This window comes from Gekko japonicus, unplaced genomic scaffold (genome assembly GCF_001447785.1).
Source record: "Gekko japonicus isolate JY-2015 unplaced genomic scaffold, Gekko_japonicus_V1.1 scaffold179, whole genome shotgun sequence".
Taxonomy (NCBI): domain Eukaryota; kingdom Metazoa; phylum Chordata; class Lepidosauria; order Squamata; family Gekkonidae; genus Gekko; species Gekko japonicus.
Genome location: NW_015160213.1, coordinates 1334138 through 1352982, shown reverse-complemented (window position 1 = coordinate 1352982; position 18845 = coordinate 1334138). Strand labels below are relative to the sequence as shown.

The 18845-nt window shown below is 43.2% G+C and overlaps 2 protein-coding genes across 2 annotated transcripts in view; one reads left to right on the top strand and one right to left on the bottom strand.

Moving 5' to 3' along the window:
• Window positions 1-581: 581 nt before the first annotated feature.
• On the bottom strand, window positions 582-9424 carry SREK1IP1 (SREK1-interacting protein 1). The gene is made up of 5 exons (XM_015410191.1): window positions 9306-9424; window positions 6971-7018; window positions 4366-4506; window positions 2000-2078; window positions 582-1238 (listed from the first exon to the last, which is right to left on the bottom strand). The coding sequence occupies exons 1-5, from the start codon at window positions 9316-9318 to the stop codon at window positions 1052-1054; spliced, it is 468 nt and encodes a 155-aa protein (XP_015265677.1). The 5' UTR covers window positions 9319-9424; the 3' UTR covers window positions 582-1051.
• A 2395-nt stretch (window positions 9425-11819) lies between these two features.
• Window positions 11820-18845, top strand: part of CWC27 (CWC27 spliceosome-associated protein homolog) — a 145560-nt gene continuing 138534 nt past the window's right edge. Inside the window, exons 1-5 of the mRNA XM_015410135.1 lie at window positions 11820-11996; window positions 15329-15425; window positions 15802-15914; window positions 16701-16844; window positions 18016-18114. Of these exons, the coding sequence (XP_015265621.1) occupies window positions 11955-11996; window positions 15329-15425; window positions 15802-15914; window positions 16701-16844; window positions 18016-18114 (495 nt within the window). The 5' untranslated portion in view covers window positions 11820-11954. The remainder of the gene's footprint in view (window positions 11997-15328; window positions 15426-15801; window positions 15915-16700; window positions 16845-18015; window positions 18115-18845) is intronic.

The window sequence follows — 18845 nt, the reverse complement described above, 5'->3', positions numbered from 1 at the left end:
AGTCTAGAAGAAATGGTCCCTCTACTTCAGTTCAAAAGTCTTTTCTATCTTAATGCACAAACAACAATATAGGCCTTGACCCAAAGATGCATAGTGGTGGTGGGGAGATGTACATACTGCACATACACAGCAGGACTCTCTATGGTCCTCCCCAAATCCACAGCCTGTACTATAAGACCCTGCCCCATGCTGAATCCTTACCAGTGCAGTATTGTGCCAAGTGGGGGAGCCCTACACTTCAGGAATGACAAGTTCTCACTGCAAGCACTCTGGCTCAAGATAACAGCCTGCGTCCTTTTTTTATTGCGCAATTAGTATCTGTGTTAAAAGTTTTATAACAGTCATCAGTTTCCATTTGGTGGTTTTCTTAAAATTCCACAAGTGGGAATTCACTATTGATGCAGCTCCCTGATGTTAGCATTGCTATATCCTGTTCATGAACAGAAGGCAGATATTTCAGCAGAACCCTTAAGAGCTGAAACGGCTTCCTTTCTACACATGAAATATGAACTAACAGCCATAATGCACAAGAGAAAAGTAGTCTCTGTAAATTTCCATAAAAAAGAGAAAACAGATGGGTGTTTGAGTAAAAATATATATATATTTAACTGGGCAGCTTCACAGAGAGCTAAAGACAAGGTTTGATGCAGCAAAGGGTGGTTCATGGAAGGAGCTGGCATAACAGATCTCTACACAATTTCACCTTTCCCCCCCCCCCACACACACACCAGGGATTTTCCCCAAAACTCCTCTCTGAAATGGCCTCAGAATGAGTGCTGCGTTGACTGGGGGGGGGGGACTGGCTCGTGAGAGCCAGCAGAAGAGGAAGAAAGAGGCAATCATATCAAATTCTCTTCCATTCTTGCAGTGTCCTATCTTGCGGCACATTTTGCTGGTCAGGGTCTCCTGATGAGTTTCAGGACGGATGGCAGGCTTCTTGGTGAAGGGGAAGGTGGAAAAAGATCTGCTCTGCCAACTCATTCCACAAACTCTTTGAATGGATCCAACTCATAATCACAACAAAACTAAAAGATCAGCCTAGCTTTGCTTCTCAGTCACTGCTAGAAGAGTCTGTACTATCAGAAGAGGAGTCTCTTCTTTTTTTCCTCTTTTTCTTCTCCTTTTTGTGATGTTTCCTTTTCTTGGATTTACTCTTTTTCTCCTTCTTTTCCTTCTTGTGGTATTTCTGTTTCTTTGACTTGGTCTCTTCCTCTTCTGTGGCACTTGATGAATAAGATCTACGAACAAGAATCCAGATGAGTTACCAAAACAGCTAATAGTGAGAAGGTGGAAACCAATAGGTTTCATGTTAGAATGAAGTCTATGGCTGGACTCGTTCATTCAAGTAAACACACCAGAGTCTTCACTTAGGCCCCATTCGTTCAACTCCAATGAGTGCCAGCAAACAGCATAAACATTGACACTGAAGAATATGTGGATAATGTGACACTGAGCCAGTGTAGTTGCATCTCCTGAATAACTCTCTCTTCTAGAATATGCATTAGTTTCCTATTGTCCTCTGAGAACAATGCAGACTGCTGGTCTTAAGGACATAAACTGCTTAGCAGGCAACTGTACATTCACTTTTTGGGAACACTGTGAATATTCACTTTTTATAAATATGAACAGGCATTCTGAGTGTACGCTGTCCTGCTTTGGAGCATCCTTCTGCCCTAGGTCTGTCAAAGGCCTGGGTGTTTTCCAGAGGAAGTGGGACGTACAAAAAGGACTCAAAGGGGCAAAATAGCATAACCAATAGAGTAACTCACAACTGTTCTCAGGTATGCATTCACTTGCACAGGTTCCTCAAGGATTTAGTGGCAACAATACTTTTTTCAACATATTAATCTTTTGGGTGCATTTCTTTTTAATACTAGGTTCCTAGTGATTTCCCCAGTAACTCTCATTGGCTTCATTGTGTACAGAGATTAGAATAGGGCTCTTCTAAACACTCCCTTTGCGTTTGGAACATGTGACAGAAAACTTTTTAAAATTATACCTCTTCCTTCCTTTCTTCAGTTTTGGTTTTTCTTTGCTTTTCTTCTTAGCCCTTTTCTTTTCTTCGTCCTCAGTAGTACCTGTGGATTCAAAATGTAAGATTAGACTATACTGCTTACAGACGTCTCAGATCAGGTAACTATAAATTCACATTTTACTGTGTAGCAAAAAAAGATCATGATCCAGTTTTGCTCTAGCCTTAATACACAGCGGGACACAACAACTTCAAGCTGCAACAGTTAAAAAGCAGCAAGTTAGATTTTTAAGCTGCTGTACACAATGGAGTACGACCTTTCCTCCTCATCTCATATGAGCAGGACATACGTTAAGAGTTAACATGATCTTTAAAAGGTCAGCAGGGCCTGTGGCTCAATGGGAGAGCATCTGCTTTGCATGCAGAGGGTGCCAGGTTCAATCCCCAGCATCTCCAGTTGACAGGACCACATAATAGGTGATTTCAAAGACCTCTGCCTGAGACCCTGGAGAGCTACTGCCAGTCTGAGTAGACAATACTGACCCTGATGGACCAAGGGCCCGATTCAGTATAAGGCAGATTAATGTATTAATGTGTCTTCCTTTTCATATACCGGGTCAGCTAAGAACCTAAGAGCTTTGGCATATAAGACCAAAAGTTCATCATGATCACTATTGCACGTTCCAACAGATATTCCCAGGAAGCTCCAAATTGGAGCAAAAGAGCCATATTTATTTATATAAAACATTTCTATGCTGCCTTTCCACCCAGAGTCCCCAAGACAGTGTACATCAAACATTAAAACACTTCAACATTAAAACCATTTCAAGTATACACACACATAACAGCAAAAAAACAAATTTAAAAAAAATGGGAGGAGGCCAATAACAGTTAACTGGGGATAGACCAAACAGAACAAAAAGGTCTTCACCCACTGGAATAGGACAGACTAATCTCCCTGGAGAGGGAATTCCAAAGTTTTGGCACTATGACTGACAAGGCCCTTTCTCAGGTCACCACCCGTCTTGCCTCAAATGAAGGGAGCATCAAAAGCAGGTCCCCCAAAGATAACCAAAGTGGACAGGTGGGTTCATATGAGAGAAAGCAGTTCTTAAAGGGTGCTGACTCCAATAACTCTTCCCTGCTGTGGCCTCTGGCCATTGGAACTTAGCAGCCCACCGTCTCTGATGACAGAAGTTCTATTTAGCCATCATAAATACAGACATCCTCCATAAGTTCTAATCCTCTGTAATTTGCCACCAAATTAATGACACTTTGCACTAGTACTTCCTTTTATCTGTCCCGAATCTACTGCCCACTAATGTCAGTTGGACAGCTTCAAGTCTCAGCATTTTGAAAGAGGAAGAAATAGCTTTATCTACACAGTACAAGATTTTATAAACCTATGATTTCCACAAACACCCTTAGCCGTCTTTTTTTTTTTTTTTTAATTACACGTACCACCTGCTGCATCATACATCCACCCATTGCCCTCCTTTGCAAGTTCTCATTTTGGGCCGAGTCCGAATCAGGCATGACCAGAGTCAACCAGAACGGTAAGAGCCAGCACTCTGAATTGTATCCAGAAACAGATGGGTAACTGATCTCTCCTTCAGGAGGATTGTAACCCCCTTCAAAACAGGCTGACTCCACAGATCCCAAGTAGATTTCCCCATTGTCTGGACTGAGCTTTAGTTTATTTACATATCCCATAACACTCTCCAGGCACTTAATCAGGACTTCCACAGACCCATCTGGCTTAGCTGTTAAGGAGAAACAGAACTGTCCTCACATATTGGTGACGTCTCATTCCAACTCCCCCCCCCCAACCTCTCCCAACAGTTTCACATAGGTGTTAATTGCATGGTGGACAAGAGGGAACCCTGCAGGCCCCCATAGCATAAATGCCATAGAATTTAGCATCAGTCCCCCAGGACCATCTTCTGGAGTTGGCTGGTCAAGTAAGAGCAGAACCACCAAAGCACAATGCCCCACCCAACATAGCCAGCCTCTCCAGAAGGATGCCACCGTCGATGGTACAGAAAGTCACTGAGAGATCCAAGAGAATCAACACAAAAGCACTCCCCCATCGCTCTCCTGGCAAAGGTCTGTCAGTCAGTCAGTCATTAATCCTATACTGGTAATACAAATAAAATTTGTTTAAATTGCACTGATATCTCTCAGTGAGTAGCTTGTTCATGCAAACAAGGCTGGAGGAAAATAACCAGGGAATAAGTCTCAAAGTTTTCAACGTTGCCTGGCTTAAGTCACGCTCAATATTTTTGTGTCATTCAACTTCATATGTGAGAAATGAGTAGGTACAAGGAGACTACTTAACAGGAGGAGCACAAGAAAGGAAAAAAGCAGGAGATAGTAAGATGTCCAAAACTTACTTTTTTTCTCTGGTACAGCCTGCAGGTTACTCAGCTCCTCCTCTTCACTGTCTTCGCTGCTTGTACTGCTGACATCTAAAACGATATCTCTTTTCGGGTCCACACGGAGAAAGTTTCGGCATTCAAATGTAAGGTGGCCGGCTGAGTAAAAATGAACACAAGAACAATAGAATCATAGAGTCACAGAGTTGGAAGGGGCTATACAGGCCATCTAGTCCAACCCCCTGCTCAATGCAGGATTAGCCTAGAGCAGTGATGGCAAACCTTTTAGAGACCAAGCGCCCAAAGTGCCAACACGGCAATTTAACCTGAATACTGAGGTTTTACTTTAGAAAAAACAACTCATACATTAACTTAAGATGATCCAAACAAAGTAAGGAAAGCAATCCCAAATGCTTTCATTTACTTAAAATTATTTGGCAGAGAACTCGACACTTTAATGATGGTCTGGGCCTGGCTGGGGTGATGGCACGCATGCCCACAGAGAGGGCTCTGAGTGCCACCTCTGGCACCCGTGCCATAGGTTCGCCAGCACTGGCCTAGAGCATCCCGGATAAGGGTTTGTCCAATAAGAACCACTGTCCTCTGGAATGGTTAAAGCAACTAACCCTCAAGAAATGGATAAATAGTAGAAAAAGAAAATAAACCTCCAATATTAAAGTCTCTTCCAGCAAAAGTAATGCAACTTTCTTCCAGTCTGGTGTAGAGGTTAAGTGCGCGGACTCTAATCTGGGAGAACCGGGTTTGATTCCCCACTCCTCCACTTGCACCTGGCTGGATGACCTTGGGCAAGCTGTAGTGCTGATAAGAGCTGTTCTTGAAAAAGTACAGTTTCTGTCAGGGCTCTCTCAGCCCCACCTACCTCACAGGGTGTCTGTTGTGGGGAGGGGAAGGGAAAGGAGTTTGTAAGCCGCTTTGAGACTCCCTTGGGTAGTGAAGGGCGGGGTATAAATCCAATCTCTTCTTCTTCTTCTTCCAAATAAGTGGGTTAAGGCTCACAGTTTTCTGCTGCCAGAGCACACTATGTCAATATTAAGGAACCCAATTCTGGCACAATGGAACTATATATCTAGACTTTCCTCCAAGGAGTACAAGGTGGTATAAATGGTTCTGCTCCATTCTTTCCTCAAGATGAGGGAGGTTAGACTGAGAAAGAATTACTGGCCCATGGACACCCAGTAAGGTTCATGGCAAGCAAGGATTTGAACTATTGGTAGTATAACTATAACCGTACAACTGTTAGCCTTTCTGAATTGGTTGTCAAGTAGCTTGGCTGGCAATGCATCACAGCAAGTGTTCTGATGGCAACAACCCTGTGACATGTTGGGCCAGCCCCCCCCCCTCTTTCTCTCAGTTCAAGGTTACCCAGCAAGCTTCCGAAGCAGTGGGGATTCAAACCTGGGTGTGCAGATCCAAGTACAACAGTCAAACACTACACTGGCACGGCTCTCATATTAAACAACCTGAAAATGACAAAAAAATAGTCTCTTTCTCCTGATTCACTGACTTCTTGACAACAAGGTACTTAGCAGTTTTATGCCCCAAAGGCCAATGAGAATTGGGCCCAAAAACATACTGAGGAGGTATGCTCTGTAGCCCACTATGATCATTTTGCTTAGCACTTTGCAGATAAAATCTCACACATCTGTCCAACTTGGAGTCTACATTAGGAGCAACAGGAACGGATGGTTCCAGGTGCCTATTTATCCGGTTCTGTGGGATAATTTTCAGCTTGTGCAGTGTGAGGATGTGGACCCAATTCTGGGCTCACGGCTTCCACAGCCTTCCTGAGATCTGCCGGTAGTGAGAGACAGAGCCGAGTGTCCTCTGCATATTGGTGGCAGCTCAGCCCAAACCTCCGGATGACCTCTCCCTGCAGCTTTACATAGATGTTGAAAAGTATGGGGGACAAGATGGAACCTTGAGGAACCCTGTAGGCCAAAGGCCAGATCAGCAGTTAGTCCCCCAGGACCACACTCTGAAACTGACCCTCAAGGTATGACTGGAACCACCGCAGAACGGTGCCTCCCAATCCCAGCCCAGAAAGGCAGTCCAGAAAGATACCATGATCAATAGTATCAAAAACCACTCAGAGGTCCAGGAGAATCTACAGAATCACACTCCCTCTGTCCCTCTCCCAGTGCTAGTCATCCACCAGGACAACCAAGGCTGTTTCAGTCCCATAACCAGGCCTGAAACCAGGTTGGAAGGGGGCTAAACAAAATGCTTTTGCCCTCAACTAATCTGATACTCCTTTCAGCATTTAGGAAGCAGTCATATTGGGAGGTGGGGGGGGGGGATCAAGATAGTGGCTGCTCTCACTATCCCTCAATATGTCCCAAGCATTGAGACTGTAACTGTACAGAAAACTGAAAGATACTAAAAATTAACTTTGCACTAAGTTTCACAACAGTGGCTTATATAGTTCTGAGGATTGTGGCTTACTATTACAGTTTATTTTCAATTCCACTTTACTTTCCAGTTCAGTGTCAGGTATTCAAGGATTGCTGCAACCAGGTAATGTAAGACTGAGCTAGTAATGTTTAACCATTCTAAAATCTCAGGCAATGCTTACAGATAACTTTAAATGCGTGCTGATACTTACGATAGCCACATTTTTTGCACCCGGCCCTGATGTTATCTTTATTTCCTCCTGAAAAAAACCCACCAGATTTCATGTTAACTTTGGGAAAGATGGAAAATTACAGACACACACGTGATCACCCAAGCACAATTTCCCCAGTTTCGCATATATTCAGTTAATTTATTTGCTGTTATAATGGTCATGTAAAGTTACTAAACTGTACACTGCACTGAAATTTTCAATAATATATCCTCAGACTTCTTCCTGTTGTACATTTTAAGTATTATAAACCTTGCCTTAAGAAGCAGTTAGCTAGGAGGAACCTTTCAGCCATAATTTTATGACCAAACAATATTGGACTCAATTCATCGCTCCTTCCAACCACCACTTGACCTCAAAAACTAATTTTCAACTTACAAATAATAGAGATGGGGGGAAATAAGACTAGCAAAACTGATGGCTCATGTTGATAGGTCCCAAGAACTGCCAAGTCAAACAAGTTTGGAAAGGAAGTTAACATATGAACAAAAGCTAAAAGAACAGGTACTATCCATCACTACCTGGCTGTCAGTTGTTACAAGTCCAACACTTTGTTAATAGCAGTCATAACTTCCACTTAGGTTACACATTCCTTAACTGGTTGGGAACAGCTGTTCCTATAAGCCACTGAAAATATGAAAACCATCTCATCAAACTATGTAAAAGTTTGTAGAACATGTGTTGCTTTCAAAATATCTGTAAGTTCACAGTGTGTCAGCAAGCTGCCATGGTGCTCTGATATAGAGCCTATTGTACATATGTGTAGAACATGTGTTGCTTTCAAAATATCTGTAAGTTCACAGTGGCCCATTCCAACAAAATTAGTCTTTTATATAGAGCCTTTTTGGGAGATGTGGATTGTGGAATGGTATAGCATAGCCCGATCTCGTCAGGTCTCAGAAGCTAAATTGGGTTGGTACTTGGATGGGAGACCACCAAGAAAGACTTTGCAGAGGCAGGCAATGGCAAACCAGGCTCGGTGGGTTACCTGGGCTAATTGTACCCTTTCAGGCTAACTTACCTCAAGAGAGTAATTATAATACTTGTAATGATCTTCAAAGAAAAGAAAACGCACAGATGGCTTATTTTTGCAAAGCTGGCCTTAGTATACCTCAAGGTAGGCCAGCTGCCAGGGTCCAAGGTTTCCAGTGGGGCCCAAAGCTGCTAGCCCCCCTCACTTGCAAGCCCTCCATCCACCCACAGTCCTGGCCACATATGCTGCCCAGCACTGCTGGGGCCAGAACATCCATGCATTGTGCATTGCTGGGAGCACAGGCAGTGGGAGGGCTCACAAGAAAGCAGGAAACAATGCAGGGCTGGGCAGTGGGAGGCAGACAGGCAGGTGTTGAAGAGACCATGCGAGTAGGGGCACTGACACTCTCTCCCAGGGCTCTCTAAAACCGGGAACTGACCTTAGACTTATATATCACTCTGCCCCACTCCCTCTTGTCTCTGTTAGTAAAAGCATCTTCTAACTTGCATCTTTCCTCATTCACTCATTTAGGACAATTTCAGCTGAAAAATGAGGGTTACTTGGCACTAACACTGAGTGCCTTTTAGGCCACCCAAACAATCACCTAGCATATCCCCTTCTGCTCTCAGATACTAAAGATAATGCAAAATATATAAGAAGAAGAAACACACGCACAATTGTCCATGATCTAGAACAGGATCTGCAAATGAAAAAGTTCTGTCTGACAAGCTGATTTGCAACAAGGATTTTTTAAAATCCATAGCTTTTCTGCCGCCTTTAAAATATTACTCTCAAGATCCTTCAGATCTCAACAGCATGAAGATATCTACATTTTAAAAGATCTAATTAAAATAAATTGTGGACAGATTTTTTTAAGATAGCATTTTCAAGCAGTCTTCTGTTTCAGTTATTTTAAGAGTTTGGGTTATACACATCCTTTGTTGTAGGAAGGAGCTGGAGGGAGCGTTTTTCTCCTATGTATTCACTCCTCTGCTTTTTTCATACCTCCTAACATCAGGCTAGATCCTTAATGAACGTGGGGCACAGGGCAAAAAGTTGCTATAAAGTTTTTCCAGTCATTGGTTTTTCTTGGAAGTACATAATTAAAACCCTGAATGCCAAATGCTACTAAATTAAACTAAATTGATGGGGATTTTGGACATTTGGCATTTGTCAGATGTTTCCAACACTCACAACCCAGGATTCCAGCCCTTCGAGTCACGTTACTCTCTCGGTAGGAGCGAAAGGCGGTGAAGAGAAGCAGTGTCCTTCCCCCGCGATCTCTCGCAAACGCGCAAGGCTGTCCCGGCTGACCCTCCTCCCACTCCACCTTCGGCGTCTCACCTGGCAGCGCCATAAAGCCCCCAAACCCCAACAAGCCCCTCACTGACTCCTCGCCGGATCCTGCTCTCGGTTGGGCACCTCCGCGGTGGCGAAACTTTTCCGCCGGAAGACTTTGAGCGGAACCCCAAGAGGAGTACCATGAGGAAGAGAACGAAAGGGGAGACCGAGAACACTGTCGCGGATCAGGCAAGCGGGGGCTCTGAAAGCACCCAGGCAGTCCTCCTTCACCGACACGATAGTGTGAGGGACACTTGGGAGTCTCCTCGCTAAGAGACGGAGAAGGCTTTTCAGGTCCGCATCACATAATTCCGCTCCAGCGTCCCACCCGTCCTCCTGAGAAATGAGGCTGCCCTTCTCGTCAACTAATCCTAGCGAAGAGAGGCGGGTTTCCTGATTGACTGATAGTGTTGCAGGTCCATGGAGGTGCAGGGCCGTTTGTTTTCTGAAAAGACACGGGAAGCTCAGGGAGAGCTTGCCGCCTGATGTCCCATGCGTGCTTGTAGTAATGACTGCGATGTAAATCCTCCTCAGTCTATTTACCCAGTCTATTTGGTACCACTCTAAGGTGCTCAGAGTGGCATAGATGCGCCTTCTTTCCTCTCTGTGTCTTCACAACAGTTCTGTTGAGGTAGACCCAGGTGGGCAGCCGTGTGGGTCTGAAGAAGTAGAACAAATGTAGAGCCCAGTGGCACCTTCCAACGAAGTTTTATTCAAGGTACTAACTTCCGTGTGCACGCACAGTTGTTCAGATCTGAAAATCTGCGTGCACACGAAAGTCCATGACTTGAATCAAATTGTGTTCGTCTTAAAGGTGCCACTGGACTCTAAATTTGTTCTGTCGAGGTAAGATTCAGTTGAGGTAGGTTAGAGTGCCTGCCCCCAAGGAATCCATTGGGCTTCATGGCAGAAGGAATCTGAAGCCAGACTTCCCAGATTCTACCCGAACACTAATCATTAAACCACAAATGAATCATTTAGAATTATTAACTAAATATGTTTTATGAGTTACTGAAATTAAATTGGCCGTGTTGCTCCCTTGACTTCAGATCTCAACAGCATGAAGGTGTCTACATTTTAAAACATCTAATTCAAATGAATGGTGGACCGATTTTTTTTTTTAATAGCATTTTCAAGCAGTCGTCTGTTTCGTTTATTTAAAGAGTCTGGGTTGCACACATGCTGGAGGAAGAGTTGTACCCACTCCCTCTTATCCAAGCAGAAAGAATTGGTTTATAGCTTTTGCACATTCGCTCCGAAACAAATCCTTCCCATTTCCAGCCTATGCACAGCTGCTGAGGAGAAATCCTATCGACTTCAACAGGACTCACTTCCAGGAGAAGATGCATAACATGATAGCGTCGCGTTCTTATACTCCGGACCCTTCCCCCGTTACTTTCACTTTTCCTCCAGTCCCAGCACAGCCAGCAACTCCACGCCCCTGAGTCCTCGGACAAAAACATCCAAGGCAGCGCGTTTCGGTCGGAAGTCTTTGCAGGGAACGCAGCGGGCTGTACCAATATCGGGGGGTGGGTTTACTAAGGCGATGATGGTGCTAAGGATTGTAGCGCAGATCGGGCTCATAAAGTTCTTGTTTTAGGCTCATTTTGTTTTCGGTAATGCTGGGTGGGGAGGTCTTTCACTCGACTGAGAGTGGGGAACTTTTCCCTCCCACCCCCCCTCTTCGTGTGAGATGGTAGCTGAAAACATGGCGGCAAGTTCCTCCCGGCAAGTGGGTCTTCTTACCGTGGAGATGATGAGAGAATCTGTGTTTCCAGCGTAATTGTGGCATAATACTCGCGCAGTGAACGGCCTGTATCCAAGTTCACATCATGAGCAACATTTACATCCAGGAACCGCCGACTAACGGCAAGGTGAGGTTTGCTTACGCCTGGAGTTGAATTTATCCATATAATCGAAGGTAGAACTATGGCTGGCAGCAGACAGGGCCAGTTGGTTGTACCTTATTTTCAGGAGATGTCTCTTCTGAATGGCTGCCAACCTCCAGGTGGGATCAGGAGATATCCCGGAATTTTAGCTAGTCGCCAAACTACAGAGATCAGTTTTCCTGTAGGAAATGGTAACTTCAGATGATAGACTCTGTGGCATCACATCCCTGCTGATCGGCTACCTTTCCCCTAAGTCTGCCCTACTCACGGAGCACCCCTAAATCTCCAGCAGTTTCCAAAACTGGAATTAGCAACTGTAACACAGTGCAGTGTTACTCCAGTCAAAGTCGACTGATTTTGATGGGCTTAGATTGGAGAAACTCTGCATAGGATTGCACTGTCAGTTTTAAGCAATTAACGCTGGACTGGAGCTCTATGCACTTTAAAAACGACCCCTGTTTTGATTAACACCACGAGCCCTGTTCACAAGTTCCTGAACGCACATACAATTTGTGGAACAGTATACACCTGATTTTTCTCTATATGTGCATTAAGTAATTCAATTCTCATATTATGGACGGAGAGTGGGGAACTTTTCCCTCCCACCCCCCCTCTTCGTGTGAGATGGTAGCTGAAAACATGGCGGCAAGTTCCTCCCGGCAAGTGGGTCTTCTTACCGTGGAGATGATGAGAGAATCTGTGTTTCCAGCGTAATTGTGGCATAATACTCGCGCAGTGAACGGCCTGTATCCAAGTTCACATCATGAGCAACATTTACATCCAGGAACCGCCGACTAACGGCAAGGTGAGGTTTGCTTAAGCCTGGAGTTGAATTTATCCATATAATCGGTAGAACTATGGCTGGCAGCAGACAGGGCCACTTGGTTGTACCTTATTTTCAGGAGATGTCTCTTCTGAATGGCTGCCAACCTCCAGGTGGGATCAGGAGATATCCCGGAATTTTAGCTAGTCGCCAAACTACAGAGATCAGTTTTCCTGTAGGAAATGGTAACTTCAGATTGTACACACTGTGGCATCACATCCCTGCTGATCGGCTACCTTTCACCTAAGTCTGCCCTACTCACGGAGCACCCCTAAATCTCCAGCAGTTTCCAAAACTGGAATTAGCAACTGTAACACAGTGCAGTGTTACTCCAGTCAAAGTCGACTGATTTTGATGGGCTTAGATTGGAGAAACTCTGCATAGGATTGCACTGTCAGTTTTAAGCAATTAACGCTGGACTGGAGCTCTATGCACTTTAAGAACGACCCCTATATTGATTAACACCACTAGCCCTGTTCACAAGTTCCTGAATGCACAAACAATTGGTGGAACAGTATACACCTGGTTTTTCTCTATATGTGCATTAAGTAATTCTCATATTATATTCAGCATGCTTATAGTGAATGTGTGATTGAAACCACACATTTATACAGGTACTAGTTTAATTTGTAAAGTGGACACATGGTGGCTCTTACAAAAAGATGTTCACAAAAGATTTTTTAAAGCAAACACAATGAAATCCCAATGCCTTTTTAAAGAGTTGATTAATCTCTGTGTGTGTTTTTTGTGCACACGAGCAGGCCAGACCTCAGGCACATGCTAAGAACTGTAATGTTCGTGGACCAGGAAATCAACAATGTGTGTGAACCAGGAAATCAAGAACACTACACTCTATGGATCAACACGTGGAAGTCCCTGGCCCAAAAGACATCCATCTTGCCTCAACCAGGGCCAGGGCCTTTTCTGCCCTGGCCCCTGCCCTGGAGGAACATGCTCACCACTGAGATCAGGGCCCTGCGGGATCTACTTCAATTCTACAGGGCCTGCAAGATGGAGCTGTTCCACCAGGCCTTTGGCTGAGGCAGTGGATGTCCAGATATGGCCTCCCTGAGGTGTTTGTCACTCTGTTAACAACTACTGGCTATGGCCAGGAACCTCCCAGAACCAGGGATTTTTTTGTTGTTGTTATCAGCTGTGACCACCATTTTAATATTTATGAAGATGTTTTAAATTTGAATTTTATTGTATTAACTAATGTATTTTGTATAAATGAAGTGTCGTTAACCAACCTGAGCCTGCCTCTGGGAAGGGTGGGCTATAAATGTGAAGAAACAAACAAACAAACAGAAAATCCTATAGCTACAATGGTACTATTACCAGTTTCTACAAGGATAACGGTTTCTGCTGACTTTATTCATGTAAGTGCTTGCCTGAGATAGATTAACCACCCCAAAAAGTTATATGTTGAGATTTTTCATGTAACATACTAAATACTGCTGTTGTATTTTGAAATGCCATTGATAATCTGTGTTCCCAGCTTTTTTTCTTAGAAAAGTATCTGCGTCAGAAGCAGAAATTCAGCATGTGGTTCTGTTTCCTTTGCTGTGCTGGGAAAAGCTTACCTTAACTGAATTTCTACTGCTCATGCAATTCCATTTAATATAACTCCATTAAAAAAAGTCAACATTGCCCTGGAATACGTTTTCTTTGATAAGTTTTGGACAGGCAGTTATAGCTGAAGATCTGTATAACCACAGAGTAAAATAATATCCTGCCCATGTTCCTCTGTGTTTGGACGTTTAAACAGATACTCTATGGGGACTGCTTCGTCACTGTTCTCATTTTATTGGTGTGTTTATGTGACTTGTATGTCCCTATAACTTTGGCTAACTGTTCGTTTGCTGTTGCTTTTGCTAACTGCACCCATGAAGACTGTTTCATGTACTATACTTATCCTTGAAAAGGTATTTACCATGTCTGTGTTATAACATGGGAACCAGCTTCTCATATTTGAATTGTATGAAGTTGTATGAGCTTGTATGTGCAAATCAGTGTGATGACAGGTTTGTGTGTGATTTTGGGAGGGAGTATTATGTAATGTAAGGTGCCCGCTGTCCCCCTGAATGCCTACTGTCCCCCATTGTTCCATACTAAGCAAGATTTTATTTTTCTGAAAAGCAGGGAACTCCTGGTGGGCACTAGTCTATGCTAGAGTGCTTTTGTACATGGTGTGCACAAGAAACTGATTGTCTTCCTTTTTTGCTGTTGGTGTTCTGGTAATCCCAGTTTGTCTGGAATATCCGTAGAGATGGAATTCAACCTTTACTCAAAATGCATCTCTGAGAATTTGGAAATGGCTATGGCTGATGCTACAAGCATCAGATGGGAACACGGGAGTCTCATTTTACCTGAAGGGAAGTGTCAAATCTTGTTCCAGGCAAACTTGGGCTCAGTCTCTCCCCCTGCCCTGACATCAGTAGAAGTGGAAAAGCAGAGTGAGTGTTAACATTTGAAAGTCATTTCTACTGACGGTTTAAAATAGCCTTAAGATAACGGTACCTGTATGGGATGAACTGTAAGGGGTGGAGAAAGGGTTAGGGTAAGGTGCATTCCTTCTTTTTAGTGGGTAAGAGTGTACTTAGTAGGAATTTAAGGAGAGGTTGGGGAGAGTAGGAAAAGGACTGGAACTTTCATCCCTCCTCCCTTCCCTGCTGTTCAAGCCTCATATAATGTTATCTGGTTTATAATAAATATTGAACAGCACGTTTCTCACTCTTTCGTCCAGTGACATGGGCATCACAATTTGATGGTACTCCCACAACACCTAAAAAGCTGAATTTTACACATATAATCTAAGACACCCTGATTGCTATAAAACGCTGAAAAGAGAACTCTTTACCCCAGTCCTCAAAACCTTGTAATAGCAGCCTGTTCTCTGTCACAGAGCCATAGTGTAATTTCAGGTTATGGAAGTTCAAACCAGCCTTGATTTATGGGAGTAGCAGTCAAGAATGTAAATTTTAAAATTGGACAAGCCACTCATGCATGGGAATTCCTCCTTTACACACTTCAACAATATTCCTGATCAAGGTGAGGGGCTGTGGCTCAGTGGTAGAACATCTGCTTGGCATACAGAAGATCCCAGATTCAGTCTCCAGCATCTCCACTTAAAAGGATGTGATGTGAAAGACCTCAGCCTGAGAGACCTTGGAGAGCCACTGCCAGTCTGAGTTGACAGCTATAAGGCAGCTTCATGTGTTCATGAATTTCCAGTAGTGTCCGAGATACCTGTAAATTGCAAGTTGTATATACTAGAATCTGTATTTGTAAAATGGACTTTTATTCTTCTGTAGGTTTTGTTGAAAACAACAGCTGGAGATATTGATATTGAGCTATGGTCAAAAGAAGCCCCCAAAGCATGCAGGAACTTTGTTCAGCTTTGTATGGAAGGTAAGAGGGATAATACCTGGTTATTTGCTTGCATTTTATTATACTTGTTTCAAGATGACAGATTTGAAGAGGAATGACTGGTCTTTAATGTGGTCTTTGGAATAGCTTTACACAAGCATATGGCTTGGAAGCCTGGACTCAAGCCATAGTCTGAAAATACCAAGGAAAGCCATTCTTTGGACTAAGCTTATGATAGTTTGATGACCAGGGAAAGTTTTTTTAAAGAGAAACACCTTCAGTTTTGTTTTGTTTTTAATGTAGACAAGTCTTTCAATGTGACATTTCTGTAAAGACATAATTTTTAATGACAATCCAGAATTTTCCTGATAAAATTTTGAAGTCTATTAAACCATCCTAATGGAAATCTTCTTTTCAGATTACTATGACAACATAATATTTCACAGGGTTGTACCAGAATTTATTGTGCAAGGAGGTGATCCAACTGGCACTGGGGAAGGAGGAGAGTCCATCTATGGGGCCCCTTTCAAGGTAGAATTCTGTTTCATTTATTTAACTTTTTTGTATGTTTGGTATAGATGTATAAATAAAAGTATGATCCACCTTCTTTCAGTCACTTTTAATTCCCCCAGATTCCAGGAGGAGAGGTTTTAAAAAATGGTTAACTGGAATTAGTGAAATTTAAGGGCATAATTTTGTCTGGGTCTCGTTCAGAATTTTCAAGAATTGTACTGCTAACTGAAATTAGAACTCTGTTTATAAAAGTATATCATAGAATCGTCTTGTAAAAATTAGGCTATTAGTAGTCGTGAAGGAATTCTTAAGCCTTGGACTGAATTGACATGCTTGTTGAGCAGCAGCTTGCAAGGAGAACAATCCCAGGCCTTTCAAGTTTTCCTGTGAGTAAGTGCTAGTGATCTTGAGAGGGTTTTTAATTAATGAGTATTTTTTGTTAACAGAAGCTTGCAATTGTGTTGGGTCTTGGAAACGAACAATTGCTACCACTTGCTAAGTGGGAAAGAGAAAGGAAAATAAGCTCTCAAATATACTACTTCATTTTGCAGTTCTTAACATTGGGATGCCTTTGTATTATGAGCATTGCTTGTAATGTTTCAAAGAAATATTACTTTAGTTATAATGATATAAGCACAAGAAGTGTTATAATTAAAGCAGGAGGTATTGTTGTTATTTAGACATTAGCTGTAAATACTGATTTTTGCTACAGTGTTCCCAAGTCCCTGATGTGTGGGCAATCCGTTGAATGAACATGAACCAATTAAACTTGTTCACTAACTGTTGTTCCTTTTTAATTTGCAGGATGAATTCCACTCACGATTGCGCTTTAATCGACGAGGACTGGTTGCCATGGCGAACGCTGGGCCTCACGATAATGGCAGCCAGTTTTTCTTTACTTTGGGTCGCGCAGATGAACTTAACAACAAACACACCATCTTTGGAAAGGTTGGCAAGGCTTCTTTCCCAAACCTCATTATTTGTCAATCTAAGTTCATAGTGGGTTTTTGTTCTCGCTTGAAAACCTTTGCTAAAAATCCAACAAGAGCTTTTCAGACTTTTTGGATGTGAAATTGAAATCACTAAGCAAAGGAGGAATAGTCTTGGGACTCGCATTCTTTTAAAAAAAATGAAGACTGTATTACTTCAACAGAGATGGTAAGTAAAGCATGAAAGGCAGAGAAAGGAAGAAAGGGCAGTTTGATTGTAGATTGAGTTGGAAGAGAACAACAACAACAAAAATAGTATAGCCTCTTTCCCAAAGACAGGGACCATTATGTTACCAGCTCCTTATAGAACGCTTATGGCCAGACTGTGCCCTAAGCAGAGAGAAGTTAGTCAAAGAGCAAATCAGCTATAGTGAGTCAAGTCAAGCTGCACATTGGGGTGGATCTTAATCCTGCCTCTCCTCTCAGCAAAGTTTGAAGCCCCCTTCCAACCTAAGGAGTCTTCCTTCAACTCAAGTGGCTCTTAAGTCAGAGGAAGGCTCCGTGGTCTGGAATATGGTTGGATCTTCACCACTGAGAAGAACCTTTCCTAGTTATTTTGATGTTCAACCAATTCTTTATATCCTTATTTTAGCAGGTAATGTCAGAATCAGTGTTCTTTCTGTATCTCTTTTAAAATCACAGTTTTCAGGAACAAATACAATAAAACCAGTTTTCAGCCCTGACCTGGATAACCCAGGCAAGCCCCATCTCATCAGATCTTGGAAACTAAGCAGAGCCAACCCTGGCAAGTACTTGGAAGGGTGACCTCCAAAGAATACAGGGGCAGGCTGTATCAAACCACCTCTCTGAAACATCCTAGCCCCACGAGGGGTTGCCAGAAGTCAACATGACTTCCAGGCTCGCAAGCACATACACAGACACAGACACACACACACATGCATACAAAATACTCACCAAAAAACCCGACAAAACAAATACAGTAAAACTAGGTTTCCTAGTACACTTTATAAGTATATATTCACTACTTTTTTTTACTGTGGCTGTAGAAAAGGCTGCCCTGACTGGTGTAAAATAAAGTTTCTGTGCTATTTACTTTTTTAAGACTGCTTAGAATGTACTTAAATTGATGGCTTCTGAATAGGTTTTAAAGGGCTCCTCTAATTTGACAGATTACTGGAGATACCATATATAATATGTTACGACTTTCAGAGGTTGAAATTGGCCCAGAAGAAAGACCAGTCAATCCACATAAAATAAGAAGTACAGAGGTAGGTATAAATTGATTTGAATTGGATTACAGTCTACATTTCCCCCTTTGCTTCTGACTCTGATAAGATATAGATAAATTTGTTTTTGCTTCAAAGTAGTGATGGAAATGATTTATTTACAAACTGTAATGTTCTGAACCTATAAATATGCATCTGTATATTTAAGCCCTCTGAAGTAAAATGTGTCAGTTCAATTATCCCTGGTGGCTGGAACATCTTTACAGTACAGTCCTATACAGAATTACTCCAGTCTAAATCCAAGGCGGTCCCTCAGGTAGGTCGGACCCTGGCCATATAGGACTTTAAAGGTAAGAACCAGCACTTTGAAGCGGATCCGGTACACTATTGGCAGCCAGTGCAGCGCTTTCAGCCCAGGCTGGATGTGCTCCCACTTGGGGAGACCCATCAACAGCCTGGCCGCCGCATTCTGCACTAGCTGCAGCTTCCGGATCTGCGACAAAGGCAGCCCCATGTAGAGAGCGTTACAGTAGTCCAGCCTTGAGGTGACCGTCGCATGGATCAATGTAGCCAGGTCATCGCGGTCGAGGAAGGGAACCAGCTGCCGAGCCTGCCTAAGATGGTAAAATGCAGATCTGGCAGTGGTTGCCACCTGGGCCTCCATAGTTAAGGAGGGATCCAGGAGCACTCCCAAACTCCTAACCTCCAGTGCTGGCACCAACGGCACCCCATCGAAGGTCGGGAGAGGGATCCCCAACCCCAAACCGTGCCGA